General features: G+C 52.0%; 1 protein-coding gene across 1 annotated transcript; it reads left to right on the top strand.

The window, feature by feature from the left end:
• Positions 1-2,098: 2,098 nt before the first annotated feature.
• Positions 2,099-18,759, top strand: LOC128945548 (serine/threonine-protein kinase 3-like). Its single transcript, XM_054289298.1, has 13 exons — positions 2,099-2,107; positions 4,168-4,277; positions 5,102-5,219; positions 6,053-6,152; positions 6,480-6,676; positions 6,731-6,814; positions 12,048-12,085; positions 14,485-14,623; positions 14,772-14,960; positions 16,350-16,440; positions 16,638-16,807; positions 17,613-17,684; positions 18,664-18,759. The coding sequence occupies exons 1-13, from the start codon at positions 2,099-2,101 to the stop codon at positions 18,757-18,759; spliced, it is 1,413 nt and encodes a 470-aa protein (XP_054145273.1).
• Positions 18,760-20,125: the final 1,366 nt, after the last annotated feature.

The raw sequence follows: 20,125 nt of genomic DNA, 5'->3' as shown, positions 1-20,125 counted from the left end.
GGCAGCCAGGGAGCATTTTGGGGCACTCCTTTTGCCTTTGAGGGCAGCTGGGTGTGGGTGGCCTTTGCCTGAGGTTCCATGTGCGCTAAAGGCAAAAGCAGGGATTGTTTCCTGAGCAGCAGAAGGCTGCAACCTAGCCAATGACTGAGTCAGCTTGTGTGTGCTGGTCTGGCCATATTGATCATAGTAGTTGGCTTCCTAGATTGCCTTTGGACTGCATTCGGAGACAAAAGACTTCAGAGAAATTGTTTGGCTGTGGGGCTGGTTTCATACTGGTGGTGTTTTCATGACTTCTACTATTCCTTCTACAGTTTGCTTGGATAAAAATTCTACAATTTTGTTAGTGTGACCTCCTTTGAAGGAGCATCAGGTGATAGCAAAACAACAGAGGAAGGGGTCTTTTCAGCACACCCCAAATGTTAAGAAATTGTATTCTTAGAACAATCCCTGGGAATCAGAGAGCAAGAGGTGTTTTCACAGTGCAGCCAACAAAGAAAAACACAATTTGTTTTTCCAATCCCTCTTGGAGAGTTCAGTTGTATGCCTAGGGAGACGCATCAAGAGACACTTCTATGTGGCAGGGCCAGATAAAACTGCCCTGCAGGCAATTCTCAGGAGGAAGCCTGCAGCCCCTCTGCTGCATCTTCCTCCAGTAGAAGGCACTTTGTCAGGGCTAAAGCCCAGCCGGTAAATACTCTTGGGATAGTAAGGATTGGCCTCAATCCCTGCACTCTTGGAAAGCACAGCAAGGCCTTGGTGACTCTGCAGTGCAACTCAGTTGCTCCTTGCAACTGGTCATAGCTGCCAGTGCAGCGCTGTCAGAGAATAAGAAGCGGGCAGGTACAGAACAGAGCCCAGTTTACTCAGTGTCGGCCATCAGCTGTAGGGACAAGAGGTGAATGGATGGACTCCTGCTTGGCTCTGAACTCAGTGACACCCATGTTGTGTCTCCAGTGGGGTCAACAGCTTGTAGCAGTGCTCAGTCTGGCTCTGGCTTCTTCACAGTGCCTGTCAGCGGCCATTTGTGGGCTCTGCCCAGGTTTTGGTCATACCTGCCCTGCCACTGATGGCTGCTGTGACTGCAGGGGCTGGAGCCTTCCTTAGCTGTGAGGTTTCAGCAGCCACCGCGTTGCTGCAGCTTTGCCTGGACTCGTCAGAGGATCAGCATCTCGTTTGTGCAGGTGTCTGAGCCACGGCAGCGCCTGAGGAGCGGCGCTGTCCTTGTTACCCGTCTGGGCTGTGCCCTTGGGGAAGATGGGGCACGTGGCTGGTGTCCAAGGGGCCGAGGGCAGTGCCAGTGACTGCTGCAGCCCAGGCTGAAGACATGGACTTGTTGTTCTTCACTAAATGGGGAATGGGCAAAATCATCTTCAGAACTTAGCCTGCTCGTAAAAGAAGAGGGTCCTAATTCTTACAGCCATTGTTTTGGATGTAGCACAGCATGAGCTGCTGTTCTCTGAAAATGTCAAGGCATTCTTTAGGCAAACTGCTGCGAGGTAGAGGAAATCCCCTCCTCTCCTGGATTTCACTTTGCAATATTCCTTCAGCTCTGCAAAAAGCAGCTGTTGATAAAACTTCATCCCAGATGGCAGGGTGCATTGAAATCTTGGAATTCTGAAACCTTTTGTTGAACCTCACAAGAGAGTGTTATCTCTCAGGAGAATGAAGGGTCCTGATTTTTCAGCCCTCCTTCCCCCTTTGTGGACCACAAGCACTTGCCACGGTGCCAGTTCTTTTCTGGTCTCTGTCTGCTCTGACGGTTTCTCCGCGGGCTTAGTCTCCTCTTCAGAGGAGTGTGCAGAATCAGACTCTGTGCAGGCCACGTGTGTTACAGAGCTGCCTGTCTTCTTACTGCGGCTGCTCTTGTTGTTCTTGTTGACACTGTTGTTAGGCAACCGACCAGAAATTGCTCCGAGCCCCTGAGAGTGGAGCTGAGATTCTGATCCACTGGAAGTCAGGATCTCTGTTTTGAAGTTTGCTTCTTGCATTTTCTTTCTTTCAGGGAGTGTGGTGAGCGGGGCAGATCCAGAAAAGAAATACACTGGATGGAAAATTATTGGCAGGGGGTGAGTTCAGCCACGCTTACTCCTCCAGAACCATGAGTCACGTACGTGGCTGCTGGAATATCAAGAGGGAAGTCAGGCAAGCTGCAAGCATCTTCAGACCCTGGCTTTAGATTGTCCCTGTCTCAGTACTGGTCACAAGGCATCATCAAAGATAACTGCATGCTGGCAACCAATGTCTTGCCTGCCCTCAAGGAGGCACTTGCCTGTCCCTCAAGCGTGTGGCACGAGATTCCTTATTTTCCCAGCAGATCATGGTTTTGCCTGATTCTAAGTAATATGGCCCCACAACTGAAGGAAGAAAAAACTGAGAGAGCAGCTTCCCCCCTGAGAGCCGTCAGACAGCAGCTCTCAGCAGCATTTCTTTCCAGTATTTTGCTGAACACAACTTTCAGTGCTCAGGACAATAAGACAGGCTGTGTGGCGCTGCCTGAGTTTGGCAGGCAGAATCAAAAGAGAGCTCTGAGTGCAACAGGACTGTGTGTGTTTCATTGCTTGGAAAGGCGCCCCACACGCACAAGCGCAAAAAGGAAGAGGCAAAGCAAACCCTCACATCCATAGTCTAGTGTGTACATTTGAGATTTGTAGCAGCTCTTTTTTCTTCCTGTTGGACTCAGTTTGCTCTTGGACAAGCTGCATGGCAGAGGGTTGCTGGGCTGCTGTGGTATTGTCTGAAGAGTAGACAAAGGCTGGTGTTTGAGGGACGCTCCAGGCAGCAGAGAGCTCCTGCCTGGGCTGCCTTTTGCTTCTCAGCACTGAACAGCTCCTCTGTTCTTGCTGCTGTTCTGTTCCTAGGGGTTTTGGAACCGTTTATAAGGCCTTGGATGCTGCCACAGGACAAGCGGTAAGTGCCAACAGCCCTTGCAGATTTCGCAGCTCTTGAGCGCTTTCCCTTGGGATGTCATCTGTGGCCAGAGCTTTGTGTTACCGGTCTTTGCTGCAAAGGCTGCCTAGAGGCAGGCTGAAAAATGCATGGTGGACAGACTTTGTCTCGCATTCTGAATCAATGTGAGGATGGCAGTGGTGTCTTTCCAAGAAGACCATGCTGTCTTGGACTGACTGGATAAGTGTGCAGAGATTAGCTGATGGCAGCAGCCGTCATTCTGGCCCAATTCCTCTTAAGCCCAGGTTGAGACACAGATAGGATTTGCCATTATTTCCCATCACGAGGTACACTTTGAAAAGACCTAAAGAAGGAGAGGCCTTGTCTGGAGCGCACTTTTGCCTTGCAGTCCTAGGGAGCCAGGGTCACACACACACACAGACACTGGCACACGGATCAGTGAGAAGAAGTTGATGAAGAGCCTTAAGCAATACCGCCTTGTGTTGGTCCTTTGTTGCTGACATTCCATTACAGAGATGCTTTTTGTGCTGAACTGACATGCTGGTGTCTTGGAGAGTCCCATGCTCTTTGGGGCTAACCATTCAGAGTCCTGAATTCTCCTTTCTGGCTCTCAGCAAATACAACTCCATCTTCCTGGTAGCTCCTTATCCACCTGCAGTGCTGTGCTCAGCAACTGCACTTGGAGGGATGTCTACAAGGAGTCTGAAAGCCCTAAGCCCTGCTTATCACCTGGAGTGCATCCGTAGTGGTCCACAGAAAGGATTCTTCATTTTTTAATGCACTCAATCATTACACATCTAAACCGTGTTGGGGAATGCTCTTCAGAGATGCAAAATCCAGAAGAAGTTAGGATGTGCTAGGATGTTAACTTTCCTTTGAGTTGCCTTGGAGTTGTTCTTTTTCAGACAGCATTTTCTCTGTAATGGATTGGTGTATTTACTTTGGAGCACAATCAAGAATGGCAGCAGTTTCTGAAACACTGATCAAATCCCCTAGAAATGCTAACCTATTTTCCACAAGTTGAGTTTCATTTCACAGAAGCAAAATTCCTTTGGCTTGCAAAACGCGTGTAAATGATAAGAGTAGTGAGAAAGGAGGTCTCACGGAGGAGTCTGCAAGGGCTGAGAGTGCTGTTAGCACATTGTGGCTGATGCTTTAGAGTCCCTTTTCACCGAGGTGACAAGGCATCCTGGCCCGTGAGTGCACGGAGGAAGAGGCTCTTGTAATGTCTGTTCCTAACGGCTTTCAACGTCATTGTAGGTGGCCGTAAAGGAAATTAATCTCCAGCACCAGCGCTGCAAGGAAGTATTGAAAGAAATCCTGGTCATGAGGGAAATGAGGAACCCCAATATTGTCACCTACCTAGAAAGGTAAGTAGTTCTGTATTTTTATGGGAATGTCAGTTTCCATACTTGCAAGGCAAAGGTTTCAAGCACTTTCCTCTGGTGGCAGAAAATTGATCTTGCTATGAACATCAGTCCACTGCTGTATGAGGCATGGGAGGAGATTGCATTCTTCTGGTTCCTGGCAGAAATAGCTTAAAGATTGTTCTCAGAAACCTGGCTCTCTTACTAAGCCAGCAGCCTCGATGTTCACTTGCTGAATGTTCCTTTGCTGTTTTGGGGCGTGATTTTTTTTTCTGAGTGTCGGAAGAGAAGTGCTGAGAAAGCAACCCAGAAATTATTTCCCTTGTGCTGTTCCCACTATTTTCTATTGCCTTGCATGCCAAAAGGCTAGCCAAAGAGACACATTATTTGCCGGGTTTGAAGTAGTTTTTTCCTGTTGGTGACTGTCCTTTATGCAAGGCTTCCCAAAGGGTGTTGGCAGTGCTGCACCTCCACCTCCCCTGTGAAAAAGCTGTGAAAACTGTGTCTCCTTGCTGTTGGAGTTAATGGTGCAATTTGTGTATGAAGACAATGGGGCAGCTGCTGGGATGTGTCCGCTTCCAGATCTGCCTCTGCTATCACAAACTGCCGTTTTCCCCTGCTTGCCCGCTAAGCCGTCTCCTTTCCCACGGGTGTGCGATTAGATGGCACAGATTGCAAGCTCTGGATAGCCTGGGTGGAGCGTCTCTCCATTTTATTCCGTCTTCATTTCCCAGTGACCTGCAAGCAAAACTCAGCTGTAGTCTTTTCATCCGTATGGCAATTTAGCTGTGCCCATTTCGGTCTACGCTGTTGTTTTCATCTTCCAGCTACCTTGTCAATGAGTTTGTCCTGCTGGTGTTGGAGTACATGGATGGAGGCTCTTTAGCAAAAGTGGTCAGCGAGAAAAGGATGGCTGTAGGACACATGGCAACTGTCTGTCAGGAGGTAAGGGATCCTGCTTGTGCTTGGGATGCCTTGGACAGCCTCATAGTTCAAAAGCGCCGCTAAGTGAGTGATTCCGTGTTCAGAGCTTTCTTGCTGTGCCGCTCTTTTGCTTCAGAGAAGAAAGAGCATCTGGACGGAATGCCTGCCAGTGTCCCTGCCCTTACTATAGTCTGCTCTTTATCTGCTTTTGGTCTCTGTGCTCTCTGTCTCTCTTCAATTATTTTGTTTTCTGTTCTGCGCTTTGCCCCTCCAAGCCTTTGCCCAGAACCTTTCTGCATTGCCTTCTTTGCCTGTAAGCGCAAAGATGCCGGTGTGTGAGTTCTAAACCAACAGCAAAGGCAAAGAGAGACTCATCTCTCACGGGTCTCAGCTTCAAAGGAGGGCATGGCACCCACCACGGTTCTTGCTGCTGAAAACGGACAAATGACTTGAAATGTCTTTCAAATCTGCTGGCCAGGCAGCCTTACAGCCCTTTACCTCCAGTCTCCCACCTGAGAGTGATGCCCTTGGTACCCAGAGCAGGGACTTTTCCTCTTTTGGCCAACCGTTGTTTGTCCTCGGAATGGGGAGAGCGCATCGGCTGCAGCAGCGGTCATTCTGACTGGCTTTGCAGGGGACAGTCTCGAGCAGCAACTGCTGTTTCCCCCTCAAAGCCAATATGCCTTGCCTTAGAGAGATCCTGCGCTCCCAGGGTTGCAGCAGCAAGCTCTTCCTCTTGCCAGCACTCACTGCTCCTCTGAGATCCATGAATCTTCAGGAGCACTTTCCTTTTGTGCATGATGAACTCAGATCAGGCTAACTTTTGGCCTCCTGCTTCTTTTTTTCTCTCTCAGTGCCTGAAAGGCCTGGCTTTCCTTCATGCCAACCAGGTGATCCACAGAGACATCAAAAGCGACAACATCCTTCTGGGCCGGGATGGCTCCGTCAAGTTGGGTGGGTATTCTTGCTCAGGGCACAGCTGTAGGCTGCTGGGAGTCTGAAAGAGCAACAAGTATCAAGGGGAACTGTGGTTTGTGTGTGTCCCTTCCAGAGGGAGGGAGGCTACAGTGGAAACCTTCAGTGTAGATGAGGAAAAGCCACCACCCTGGGAATGGTGGTGGGTTTGTTAAATGGACAATTGCTAGTTTCCTTGGCTGCATCCCTGAGGAAAGAGAGCACAGCTGCTTTTCCAGCTCGATTCAGTACTACATTCTGAGACTTAGAGTGAGGAAATCTTTTCCTTGGTTTCCTACTTGAAGCAGTGTTTGTTTTTCTCCTCAGCTGATTTTGGCCTCTGTGCTCTGCTCACACCTGAGCAGAGTGAACGGAGGTCAATGGTGGGGACAACTTGCTGGATGGCACCCGAGGTGGTGAGAAAAGAGCCTTACGGTCCCAAAGTGGACACCTGGTCCCTTGGCATCGTGGGAATTGAAATGGCCAAAGGAGAGCCTCCTTATGTTTGGGAGACCAGTGACAGGGTAAGGTACAAATATGCTTCCGAATCCGGTATCCTTCTGGTCTGTCTCCATTAGACAAAATCCCATTCCCGCAGCTTGGATGAGTTCCAAGAAGGTCCACTCCTAAAAAGGTCCCTGCGGCTCACATCAGCTGTCAAGGCAAGACCTGTTGCCCCTTGGAATAGCTGGAGTTGCACTGGGGCCTTTTCACTTTTGGGGAAGAAGGCTCGTCTCTAACCATCTGCTAGGCAAGGAATTGCCACTGCAGACTGGGGCTGAAAAGAAGGGGTCTAGGTGAGCACTGAAGGCTGTGGAAGAATCACGTAGAGTCTTGTGTTTCCTTTCACTTCAGGCTAACCGCCTGATAGGCACGCAAGGCATACCAGATCTGCACGAGCTCAGCCTACCCCCTGCCTTGTGTGAATTTCTGGGCTGCTGCCTGCAGATGGATGTGGACAGGCGAGGCTCTGCCAAGGAACTTCTGCAGGTACAAGGCAAAGGGGCTGCAGGCCAAAGAGCTGCTCCCTGTCTGGGTTTGCTCCTCGGCCCAACTCCAGGGCATCAGATGGGCCCCCCACAGGGTAATCTCTGCTCTGGCAGCTTTTCAAATGAGAACCAAGTAGGATCCAAGACTAGTTAAGGTTAGAAGGGAGTGGTGGAGGTCATCTAGTCCAAACCCCCTGCCACTGGCAAGGACATCTTCAAATAGGTCCGGTTGCTCAGAGCCCCAGCTCACCTGACCTTGAATGCTGACAGCGGGGCACCTCCCAGCTCTCTGGGCAGCCTGAGCCAGTGTTTCAGCACTCTCCTCATAATGAGTTTCTTCCTTAGAGCCTTTCTGAATTGACTCTCTTTTAGTTTAAAACCATTCTCCCTTTTCTCTCAATTGGCCCTGCTAATAGATATGTCGCCATCTTTCTTCTAGGCCCCTTCAAATATTGAAAGGTCCCCTTGGAGACCTTGCCCTTCTGCAAGCTAAACAAGCCCAATTCTCACAGCCATTCCTCAGAGGAGAGCTCCCACCTTCTGGTCATTGCTGAGGCCCCCTTTTGCTCTCGGCTGCTGTTTTCAGGTTTAGCTGGTAGCAAAGGAACTGAAGTACAGCATTGCTGGGGAAGGAGGCCTGCAGTGGGGCTTGAAGAACACAACAAAAGCACTCCCTGCCAAGCGCTTCTAGATTGGTCTGTGGGAAGGTGGGGCCTTTGCGGGGGCTGACTGAGCATCCAAGGGCATCCAGTTTGTCCTTCCTGCCCCACTCTTAGAGGCTTCTGCCAGCCAAAGAGAGACAGCTGAGCAGGATTTGTGCCAGCCTCACGTGCTGCCTGGCCCGCTCAAGTAGATGAGAACCACTGCAGCTTTGCTGCCACCTTTTGTGGCAGACAGGCAGCTGGCGACCGCGCCACTTCCTTGGCTCTCCCTGCTGTGAAGGAAGATGCCAGCCAGGCCAGGAGGAGGGGGGCATGCCAAGGCAGACACTGCTCTCCTTGCAAGCCAGAGCTGAGTCCATCTGCGCTCTGCCCCTTCTGACGGTGTGTTTCTGGGCCCTAGAAGAACCCAGCTTGACCCTGTTGGAAGCTCAGTTTGGAAAATAATGGTTCCTTCTCCCTTGGTCTCTTTTAATTTGGTTGCTTTGGTTTCTTTTTCCCTTTGGGCAGCATCCATTTCTCAAGCTAGCGGAGCCTCTCTTCAGCCTCCTCTGAGAGCCTGATTGCTGTCATCCCTGCAGCAAAGTAATGCAGGAAGCAGAGGAGATGACAAGGACCGCTTCAGCACAAAGAGAACGGAGCCTCTGAGAACAGGCAGGAATCCTGGGGAGAGAGGGCCCAGCAAACAGGCAGACTGAGACAGAGCGGGAAAAGAAGGTGCCACCTCCTGTTCTCCCATCTGCTGGTCCTTCTAATTTTCTGCTTAGGACAGCATAGCTGGAGGGCACAAAGTCACTAATGTTGTGCAGATTTGAGCAAGGCAGGAGTGGCATTGCAGGCGTGAAGGGAATGGGAAGGCCAGAGCTGTGTCTCAGGAGGAGGGAGCTCCCACAGGATGCCACCGGCAGAGCCAGGCTAGAGCTGTGGGAGACGGCTGGATGTTCCCAGCTGCGGAGGAGGTGCCTGAAGCGGCTGGAAACATCCTGTGCATTCTTTGACCCATGGAGCAGGGTGCTGCGTCTGTGCTTGTCTGGCCAAATTGTTCAGAATAGTTGGCTTCCCGGTTTCCTTTTAGACTCCTGCCTTGTTGGCAGTCACTGGAAACAAAATTCTTGAGAGAAATGGATTGGCTTTGGGGCTGGTGGCATACTGGTGTTGTATCATGACTGTTTCATGACTTCTACTATTCCTCCTACAGATCACCATGCAACTCTCCACTCCAGATGCTTTTCAAATGAAAAGGAAGGAAAGAGGCAGTGAATCAATTGGAGAAGTGGAGCACATGACCAGGAGCACTTCAGGATTCCTTTCTCCGATGCCAGCTCGGAGCCCACCTCAGAAGAAAAATCCTAGACATCCACAAGCCATTTGGAAGAATCCCTTCCTTGACCATTCCAGGCACACCTCTGTGGCTCATTGGTGTACCCATGACTGGCAGCAAAGAGGGGGAATGTCCAGTGCCACAGCCAGCTTGGGCCGTTTAAGGTTGACCCATGAGATGCCAGGACCGTGAGCCAAGGCCTGGGTGGGCTCACCTAGAAATTGTGTGCAGACTTGGAGGCAGGTGCCACAGGCAAAGTCCATCAGTTTTGCCTGTCCGCTGGCCAGGTGGAGGAGGATGTTGTCAGCTTTGATGTCCCTGTGCAGGACCTCGCAGCTGCTGCAGTGCCTCACAGCCTCCAGCACATGGCGGAACAGCCCCCGCCCCAGTCTGCCGACAGGAATGCCGGCACACGAAGGAAATCAAAGAGGTCGTGGGATCGCTCTGGGCGCTTCATCACCAACAAGAAGTTTTGGCAGCGCCTAAACCAATCCAGGAGCTGGACAACACCATGCAACCCAGTGGACACCCAGCCCAGCAGTTTGATCTCCAGGGGCACGCAGGAGTTGGGCTGCTGGAAGACCACGATGCTGTCAGTGGGACTGATGCCGTGGCAGGGCTCTGGAAGCTCTCAGCCAGCCTGGGATGCTCTGTGCCCTCTGCTAATCGCCCTTTGCTCTCCCTCGAGGCGTGCTGGCGGCTTCCACCCTGCCGAGCCTCAGCTTATCCCGCCCAGCACAAGCTGGTTTCTGCTGCTGACCCCACTCCCTCACCAGCTCACCCCAAAGATGGGTGCAATCCCCTGACACACATTTGACGGCCACCTGCTAGCCAAGGGGAGCAGCGGGCTGAGCTTCCAGCCCGCTCTGCCGAGCCCCATCCTCCTCCCCCCTCACCCTCCTCTGCCCCCCGCCAGACCCCCACTCACCGGGGCGCTGTGCTCCAGGCACGTCCCCTTGCAGACGCTGCCGAAGCCGCCGCGCCCCAGCAGAGAGCCCAGCCGGTTTCACCCCTGCAGGGCCTCCTGTGCCTTCCCTGGGGCCAAACGCGGCTGGCAGCGCTCGGCCCGGGTCCAGGAACGGCCCCCGACCGCCCCTCAAGTGTCCCAGGACAGGCAGCTCTGTCTGAATGGGGCACCCTATTTCTCCTGAGCTCTATCACCAGCTGTCCTAAGCAGAAATGGCAAGTTTGGAAAGAAATTGAAATCTATGCCTTAAATGTCAGACACGCTCAGGAGACCCATTAGACAGTCCGAGGTGTGCTTCTGAAGGAGACATTTCACCCTGGCTGCAATAAGCACGCAATCTTCTCTTGGAAGATCTCAACTTTTATCTGATTAAAACTTCTGAAATGGAAAATTTGAAATCTGAGTGCGATTCCTTTATTCCTACTGATGTGGACACTGAAGTTTTACAGCCTTCACTGAAGAGCCTTCAGAGCGGCAGGATCCTTTGAGCTACGGGTTATGGACTGAAGGAGAGGATTGTGCTGCTTTGGGACGGAGGAGAACTTTCCAGGCTCTCTTTTGTGTTAGCTGTAGAGAAGGTTTGGTTGCTAGGCATGAACTGACAGAGCAACCCAGAGCTGCTGCTATTGTGATGTCAGTGCAGAGCTGCCACGTCACAGCGTGGTCATCAGGAGGTTGCCCTGGTGCAGGCAAGGCCTCAACGTCCAGAACAGCTGTTGGCGTTCTCGTTGCAGGAGGATCCTGTTCAGAGGAGTTCTCTGCCAACAGTCTGTGCCCTGAAAAGGGAGTCTTTTTCTTTTGCCTGCCGTTGTACGAGTCGGCGCAGACTCGTCTAGGCATCCTTTTGTTTCCCCTGCGGTTGTAGGGTCTGCAGACACCTACAGGTGTCTTTTTATTTTCCTTTTCTTGTTGTACGGTCTGCAGACTTGTGCAGGTGTCGTTTGTTTTTTCGCTTCTGTTTGTACAGTCCGCAGAGTGCCGCGGGTCTCCTTTTTTCTTCTTTTCCTTGCACAGTCTGGGGACTTGTGCAAGTGAGTTTTCCTTCCATTTTTGTTTTACGGCCCGACGACTGAAGCAGCCCTGCTGAAACGATGGAGCGAGTCCGTAGAGCAGTCAGCAGGGCTTTTTCAGCGATATCAGCCCGCAAAATTGTTAGCGGTCTGAGACGTAAGTAGAAGTTTTTTCCTTGGGGGCAGAACAATGAAAGAAAAGTGCCATCAAGATGCCATAACTTTGGTAAAGCTCCTGGCAACAGTTTCAGCCAAAAAGGGGGTGTCCCTTGTCCAGCAGGGTGTGGACAACTTCCAAAATGCAGACTTGGAAGAGTTGTGCAGGTGTCCTTCTGAAAACTGTGCAGTTCTCTGAGGAACTTAAGGAAGGCATCGTTTTTCTGCATTCCCTCCTTAAAGGACGTGCCTCTCTAACTGGCCCCCCTCTGTGCGCTACAAGAGGGATTGGCTTTGCAGTGAAGGGCAAACTGCTGAGCAGATAGTGTGGGCTCCTGAACCCCAGCTCTGGGCCTGTGCTGTGTCCAAACAAAGCTGCAAGCGCCAAGAGGGGTTCAGTGGAAGCTTTTGTGGGGAATTGTTTACAGCAACCACGGGGCACATGCTGCATGCAATTTACAAAAAGAAAAGGAAGTGCAGGAAGGAGAAGAGAAGGAAGCTGCTTTAGTTGTAGGGGGGACAAAGAGCTCCAATGCAGGCAGTGACTGCTAAGGAACAATTTGCATCTTCCTGGCCCCAAGTCTCTAGTTCCTTAGTGGCAAAGCCGAGCAAAAGGTAGACGCAGCCTAGGATACTGGCATGCAGTCCTTCTTGCTGGGCTACAGAACTGCTGCTCCCGGTAGGGAGGTTGTGAAAGGAAAATGCTCTCTGCTTGGCTGGCCTGGTTCTGTGGCATTCCTCAGCACCAGCAGTCTTGTAACAGCACCTGGTTTGTTCTCTCTTGCCGCGGCAGGTCGCCTCAGAGGTGGAAGGAGTCAAGTCTACGGTTCGGTGAGTGGGACGGGCACCCTTGACATTCCTGGTGCCTGAGGATTATGCAGCAAGCTGCGGGCTTGGCCTGTTGTAGTTGAGTCCAGGCTGGCAGGCCAAAGGAAAGTCCACACCAGTCCACGTCTGCATGTGCACTACCAAAAGAATTCCCTCAGTTTCTTCCTTTTCCGTTGAAGAGGCTTTAACTAATGTAACTGATGAAACTACGTTTAGCTGACAGAAGGCTACATGCTGATTGTAGCCTGGCTGAAATATCTCCTTCAGAAGCACATGGAGTCCTGTTGAAACATTAGTCTCATCAGCCCACTTGAAATGAGTATTAGAGACTGAGGATCCCATCTGTATTGAAATTCATGGCTTCTCATTAGGACCACTGGTGATAGAGCTCATGAGAAATAAGGTTCTCTATGACAGCTTACTGCCTGTCCCTCATGCTGCTCTCTGTCTGCAGAGCACCACAGTAGCAGCCGCAGCAGCAGAAGCTGCTCTGGCTCGCTCTCTTCCACCAGAGGGTAAAGGGGAGGCAAAGCACAACAAACCTCCAACTGTGTTGTCAGTCCAGGCCTGAGCATCCTGCAGCAATCAGTGGCAGCTTTGGTTGTTTCAGTGCAAAGCTTTGGTGCAGTGCAGAGCTGGGTGTTTCTGAGCAGGCAGCACTTGCCCTTTGTGGCTGAAGATGCTGAGGGCTGGAGTTCTGCCATGACCTAGCGCTTCAGCCCAGCCACTGACACGTGGGAAATGGGGTCTGAACTCTCACATGCAGGCATCATTTTCCTGCCATTCTGACAGGGACTGTGAACTTGCCTTGGTGTCAAAATAGCTGCAGCGTGATGTCCTTTAGTGCTGCTGGGGAGAAAGTGAGCCCCGTTGTGCACAGTGTGTGTGCAGGCTCCCTGCTGCCAGCAGAGAGAGCGGTGCCAAGGCGCAGTTCACAGCCTTGTGGGGAGCACAGGAGCCACCGTTGCTGCAGGGACTTGCCCATCTCCAAGCACTGTCTAAGGAGCTACAGTCTCTTCTTTGACTACACCCTTAACTTTGACAAGAGCCAAGTATGCTGAGAATCCTGAGCAGCTCTGCATGGCTGAGACATTCCAGAAGGGCTGGAATGCAGTTCCTATTGGCTGCTTCCTAATGCTTGAAATCCTGAGGGGAAGCCTTTTGACCAGAGCTGAGCAGGGAAATATTCCCTGCTTCCATCCTGAGCCATTCCAAGCAACACAGGCTTAGTTGGTTACCCACATAAACAGCCCCACACAACAGCTTTTGCCTTCAGGTGAGCTGTGTGTGGCCGCTTGTTGCTTCTTGCAGCTCTCAGGAGCCAACTTCCCTGCTCCTTATTGCTTGTTTTCCTTTTCCATGTCCATTCCTTGCAGGCCCCGCTAGGAGAGCTTCTTGCCTCTCAGAACTCCTCGGCCCAGGCGGGAAAGGCAGAGAGGGAGCAGAGCACAGATAGAGTGTGCAGTGCCCAGCAGTTCAGGTGTGTGTTAAGCTTTCTCGCTTTCTCTGAGCAGGGTTGGGCATTGCTGGGCTTCAGGAGGTTCAGAGTCAAAGAAGAAATGTGGCTTTCTCATGGTTTGACTTGCTCAGCATAGACAGGGGAAGGCAATCTGTGGGCGGGTGTGGCTGCCTCCTGGGACTCACTTCTCCAACCTTCTCAAACCTTGACAAAAAGTATGCTGAACTGGACCAGAGGAAAAGCAAGGGAGGTTCAGGCTGGGTTGATGGAAAGGAAACCTTTGGACTGCAGAGGCAGCAGAACAAGTGCCTCAAAGAGCTTTTGCAGGTTCCACCCTTGGAAATTTGGAAACCCCAGCTGGATAGGGCCTTGAGCGGCCTGTCCAGATGCCATAGCTGACTCCAAGTGCTTGGAGCTGAAGATGGGCCTAGAGGCTCCCTGGGGTCCCTGCCAGGCTAAACCATCTTGGGATCCTTTGATTATTGGATTGGAAATTTGTACCCACGTTCTCCCCAGGCTACAGCTTGCGGGCTCTTTCCTTGTTGCGCTAGTGAAAGCAAGAGTAATTGTGGGAGTGCTCATCTGGACCTACCAGGCCTCTCTTAGCCAAAGAGGAACTTTTGCAAGTCCGGTATCCGCTGTATCAGAGAGGAGCACTAGCAGGCAGGAAGCTGCTAAGCTGAGAGTACCTGAGCATTCTGGAAATGTTTGGTGGCTTCTGAAAGCTAATTTGACTTCCTCCCTGGTGATTCTTTCACCTGCAGAAATGACAAAGAGAGATGGTGGTCTAGAGAGGGAATGGCAGCACTCTCTTGAGGTGGAAGTAGAGGGCTGTTGGAAGGCCCCGAGACTGCCCTGTGAGGGACATGGTGTGTAGCCCTGGTCTTCTTGCAAGGAGACTGTGTTTCAATTAAAGGCTTGCTTGTCTGTCCCCTTGTTGTAGAGGGAAGGAGGTGGCTGCATTTGAGAGCAGGCGCCACTCCTCACGAGAGAGGGCCTTGCAAGTGGCAGCAGAGACAGCAGAGGAACCAGAGCTTGCAAGGAACCTGCTGAAGGAAGAGGTTCCTCTGGCGGTGCCAAAGGTACGCTCACCTTATTCCTAGGCAGCACTTATGGGACAGGGAGCTGCCCCTAGCAAGACCGCCCCAAAGGCTGCTTCTGGCAGCAAGCCAAGACTGAGACTGTGCTGTTGTTGTTCCTCTTGAAAAATGGTGCCCCCTCCACTTCCAGGTTTGCCGCCGGCAGCGGCCAGCCCACAGGGGTCTGGAGAAGCTGCTCCAGGAGTTCTCTCGCCAAGGGCACACACTGCCCCGGGGGTGCAGAGACAAGGCGGCACAGGCACAAGAGAACGCTGCCCTGGAAGCCCGACTGGCAGCCACGGAGCGGGAGCTACGAGGCCTTTCAGAGCAGCTGGCAGAGGCCAGGTAAGGGCAGGGAGGAGCACCTGGGTGGGACATTATTGAGGGTCTGGAATGACAAAGGGGGTGAGCATTAAGTCAGGATTTACTGCCTCCTGTTTGCACTGCAGATGTGTCTCTGTCTGAGAAGTGAAGAGACAAGAGAAAAAAGAAAAGGATACTGTCACCTGAGTGTTACTTTTCTGACAGCTCCAGCTGTCAAAGCTCTTCTGGGCGCCCGCCTGGGACCCCCTTGCACATTCCTGGGCCATGTGCAAAGCAAGCCATCTAGGCACTGATATGAGAACTAGGGAAACTGTGCAGATGTTTGCTGATATCAGGAATTTCCCACAGGCTTTGGTTTCTCCTTCAGTGCATCTTCACTTCAATCTTTCTTTGCCAAGTAGTTGGACATGGCATTTTCAGAATTCAAGGCTCTTACATGTGAATGTTATCAGTAGGGTGCTGATGCTTCAGGTGAAAGCTGCAGGGTTGAGCTGATAATCTTGAGACCCTTCTGACATAACTCTTGTCAGTTATGGTGCAGGAACCTGGAGTTGCTTACAATGGAGCAGCAGAAGGCGGCAAAGGTCTTGTGGCTTCTCGACAATGTCCAGGGATTCTTGCTGAGCACTTGTCCACCCACCTCTGTTACCTGTCAAGGTCCTCAGGCAGCTCCCTTCTTAAAGAGTATCAAGACATTTGGGCATTGCTGGCTCAGTTTACCAAAAATCAAGGGAGCAAGCATTCTTGCTCATGAAAATCCAGTAATTGAAATGGCAGGATACCTGACATCCCTCCTCCAAGACAGTGCCAACCAATTTGGATAAAACCTAGTTCTGGTTTCTTACTCACACTTGTAGAAGGTGGAGCTTTCATATATCATTCCTTTAGTCCCTTTGAGTCACTTTGAGAGCATCTGGTAAACAAAGTATCTCTACGTGCACTAGGAATAACAGTAAACATTGAGGAGGCAGTGCTCAGGAGAACACTGGCTTCTGTCCCCCTGCAGAGTGACTTGGAAGGGCTGATGAGCTCAGGGCTCTGAGCACGGGCTGGGCTTTTGCTTGTTGGCAGAGACTTTGTGGGCACAGCCACCCATGAGGACTGTGTCTGGCAACAGCAATTTGAGCACTGACTGCTGAGCTCAAACTCAGCTGGCCTTTCTGCGCTGGGCTAGGTCATGAGGAAAAGCTGGCCAACCACCTGGATGGTCCTGCTTTGCTATTTTAAGTAACAGAAACAATCTTGCTGGAGCTGAGTTTCCATGCACGCCCTTTTCCATGCTCAGGACATGTAACTGAAGGTATGTCCAACTGGAGAAACTGCCCCTGTGTGCCAGGAACAATTTCTCCTCATCTTCACACCTTGTAGGTCAGAGAAGGAGAGCCTGCAAAGCAGCCTGCTGCAGGCTCAGCAGCACGTATCGGAGCTGGAGATCACCAGGAGCCGTCTGGAAGCCCAAGTGCGCACGGCCACACGGGCCCAGGAGGTGATACTCGGTGAGAGCCTGGTGTACTTTGTTTCTGGTGATGGCCCAGCCTAGTGCAGTTGCTCCAAAGGCAGCTCTGTCCACAGGGCTCCTGAGGAGGAAGGGAACTGAGCACAGGTCCCTCCTTGCCTGAGACTGAAAGGGCTTAAGGTCAGTAGAGTCTCCGCTTGTGTAGTCTCTGACTGTTGCCGTTTGTCATGTTTGCAGAGGATGTGAAGGGCCTCCGTCAGGAGCTGCAAGCTGTAAGATCTCTCAGCAAGCAGCAATGTGAAGAAATGGCTCAAGAGCTCCGCTGGGCAGAAGAGCAGTGCTGCAAGGCTCTCAGACACTGGCAATCTGCTCAGAAAGAGGAAAAAAGGAAGCTCCAGCAAGAAATGGTAAGCGACAATATGCACGGAAGTTTTCAGGCCAACTTGGTGGGCTGGCTTAGCAGAAGAGCAGCCTGGGTGACATGGCTGCAAGCATCTGCTGCAGTCTACACATTGCTGGGCTACACACAGCAGAGGGCTTCAAGGGCTCCTACTAGAAAGCCTGTGAAGACCAAGAGGATGGTGCCGGGACAGTACCTGCAGCCTCGCTTTCAGGCTGGGTGTAAGCCAAGTTCCCCAGAGAGCTGGGTGGTTGCCACCCAAAGCATGGCAGCGAAGGATCTTGCCCACAGCCTGGTGCCATGCAGCAGACGGCTGCTGACCTTGCTGCACTCTGCAGTCCCAGCAACTGGGTTCCTTGCATTCTGTCCTTCCACGGTGGACAGAGAGTCTCCCCTTTGGGCTTGAAGCATACGCAACAGGCCCCGTGTTGCTGGTATTCCAGCTGGTGGCCTGTCTTGTGACTAGGGCATTGGGGTGCTGGCTTCCTCCTCATGCTGCAGTCCACCTGCAGGTTTTCCTTGATCCTAGGTCTGCGGCACTTTGAGAAGACAGCCTGTGAGAGCAGGCAGAAATCCTGAGGAGACAGGGGCTAGGAAACAGGCAGCCCTCAGAGTGGGGAAGGAAGGCGGAATCTCCTTTCCTTCCACCTGCTGACCCTCCTGTGAAGTTCCTGGTTAGAAGTGCTGGAGGGCACAAAGCCACTACTGGGGACTCTTCAGGTGGGGGGCTTGTGGGAGGGATGAAGCTGTCATTTTTTTCTTTGGGGAGCACGGCTGGGACTTCATCTGGAAGTGTCTCTTCCTCTCCTCAGAAGCAATGTCTGGAACGGCAGCGCTTGGAGGCGCAGGCGATGCTGGAGGAACGGGAAAGCTTCCTGGCAGAGGTACAGAGGGAGCAGGAGAAAAGGCTGCTTGAGATGAAGCAGGATGTTGCCATCAGGCAACCTGAACAAGAAAAGATAGGAACCAGAGCCAGTCAAGAGGCAGCACAGAGTGTGAAAAGAGAGTTTGTGTGTTGCTTCGGTCTCCTCTGGGCTCCTTATGGGCACTGCTTCTGTGGACACTGTCTGTCTGAGTGGGACTGCCTCTTAGCTGGCCCGTGGTGAACATGAGGAGGAGAACAAAGTGTTTTTGGAAAGCGCGCGCACCTCAGTCTTGGTGGCCACACAAGTGGTGTGTGGGACATTGAAAGGCGTCTTCTCTTTGTTCCTGTGCAGCTCCAGGGTGAGAATGCTGCTGTCTTAGCCAAGGTGCAGCAGCTGCAATGGGAGCTAGAGCAAAGCCGGCAGCAGCTGGAGCAGCTGAGGCAGCAGCTGAATGCGGAGCGTCTGAATGGGCAGGTGAGCCTGACCAGGCAGGGTGCAGAGGGAAGGGCAGTGATGGGGGCATGAGCTGGACATCTCAGGAAAGGGGAGGCAAGGACTACTGCAGGCACTGGGAGCACAGAGCCGGGCAGGCTCCAGCGCTGTGCACCAGGAAGAAGAGTTGAGGTGAAAGAGTGAGAGCTGGGTGGAGAAGCAGAATGGAAGTGCCTACGAGACTTGGAATTGAGAAGGCTGAGCATGATGGCAGGAGCTAGTGAGACTTTTCTTGACAGAATATCAAGGACAAGATGCAGGCAGAGCTGCAGAAAGCTTGGAGCGTGATGAAGGCAGTGGAGGAGAGGTGCATAGAAGAAATGGAAAGGATGTGCAGGATCCAGCTGCAGTACAGGCTGGCAGAACAACAGCAGGTGAGTGAGAGAGCAGTAGGCACTGCAGTCATGCAACAAGTGGTCTCTGCTCTTCTCACCTTTCCCCTGCAGAGCAGCAGGTGGATGGGGGCAAGGCCCCTGACTGCCAAGCTCTGTGGTCTGCGTTGCAGCTCGCCAGCACAACACTTACTGGGCCACTGAAGCACAGCTTTGCTGCCCTGGGCATCAAAGCTAGTGCTTTGGCTGGTGGGCCAGCAATCCTGTGAATGTATTTCTGCTGGCTTCTTAGTGCCCACTTTGTTTATTGAGGAGTTTGCTCAGGTGAACGTGGTGACCCATGCACATTCTGAACAAGTTGTCCCTTTCCATGGCGAATGCAGGTCTCAGAACGGGGTGAAATTTTAAGGTCTTCTTTCCCTTTCACCATCTCTGCTATGGCTGGCTGTGACAAGCTGTAGTCTCTGACTGCTTGTTTGGCTTTGACTTGAGGTGGAAGAGTTGACAGCTCAGTGTGCAGCCAAACACCAGTGTTGTTCCTGATGGCATGCCTGTGAAATGTGCTGTCAGGGGCATCTCTGCCAGCCACTTTTCTGACACAAACAAATTTCTTGTCCCAGATGGACGAGGGCTCTGCCGTTGAAGGCGCCGCTGCAGCAGCACCCTCCGAAGAAGCCTCCCCTCCGCAGCCTGAGAACCCGAGCAGGAGCAGCTGGCTCCGCTCCGGCCAGGAGAGCGAGAAGCAGTGCCTGAGGCTGCTGAGTAAGTCCTGGGGATTTCTTGTGCAATCCAGCAGTGTATTATGGGGTGTGTGCCTCAGCATGAGCTGTAGCGCATCTTCCTCCTGACCCTGGTGTCGGGGAGACATTCTGGACTCCCTACAGGAGCCATTGTTGTGCTTGGAGGCAGCCAGGGAGCATTTTGGGGCACTCCTTTTGCCTTTGAGGGCAGCTGGGTGTGGGTGGCCTTTGCCTGAGGTTCCATGTGCGCTAAAGGCAAAAGCAGGGATTGTTTCCTGAGCAGCAGAAGGCTGCAACCTAGCCAATGACTGAGTCAGCTTGTGTGTGCTGGTCTGGCCATATTGATCATAGTAGTTGGCTTCCTAGATTGCCTTTGGACTGCATTCGGAGACAAAAGACTTCAGAGAAATTGTTTGGCTGTGGGGCTGGTTTCATACTGGTGGTGTTTTCATGACTTCTACTATTCCTTCTACAGTTTGCTTGGATAAAAATTCTACAATTTTGTTAGTGTGACCTCCTTGGAAGGAGCATCAGGTGATAGCAAAACAACAGAGGAAGGGGTCTTTTCAGCACACCCCAAATGTTAAGAAATTGTATTCTTAGAACAATCCCTGGGAATCAGAGAGCAAGAGGTGTTTTCACAGTGCAGCCAACAAAGAAAAACACAATTTGTTTTTCCAATCCCTCTTGGAGAGTTCAGTTGTATGCCTAGGGAGACGCATCAAGAGACACTTCTAGGTGGCAGGGCCAGATAAAACTGCCCTGCAGGCAATTCTCAGGAGGAAGCCTGCAGCCCCTCTGCTGCATCTTCCTCCAGTAGAAGGCACTTTGTCAGGGCTAAAGCCCAGCCGGTAAATACTCTTGGGATAGTAAGGATTGGCCTCAATCCCTGCAC

Source organism: Melozone crissalis, unplaced genomic scaffold (genome assembly GCF_028551555.1).
Source record: "Melozone crissalis strain CALT ecotype California unplaced genomic scaffold, PUWL_Pcris_2 ptg000005l_1, whole genome shotgun sequence".
Taxonomy (NCBI): domain Eukaryota; kingdom Metazoa; phylum Chordata; class Aves; order Passeriformes; family Passerellidae; genus Melozone; species Melozone crissalis.
This window is presented reverse-complemented; position numbering and strand designations above follow the sequence as displayed.

Coding starts and splice junctions, on each gene's coding strand:
- LOC128945548 (XM_054289298.1), top strand. Junction 6,677..6,730: donor TTTGGGAGACCAGTGACAGG/GTAAGGTACAAA, acceptor TGTCTCCATTAG/ACAAAATCCCATTCCCGCAG. Junction 12,086..14,484: donor GGAGTCAAGTCTACGGTTCG/GTGAGTGGGACG, acceptor CCCTTGTTGTAG/AGGGAAGGAGGTGGCTGCAT.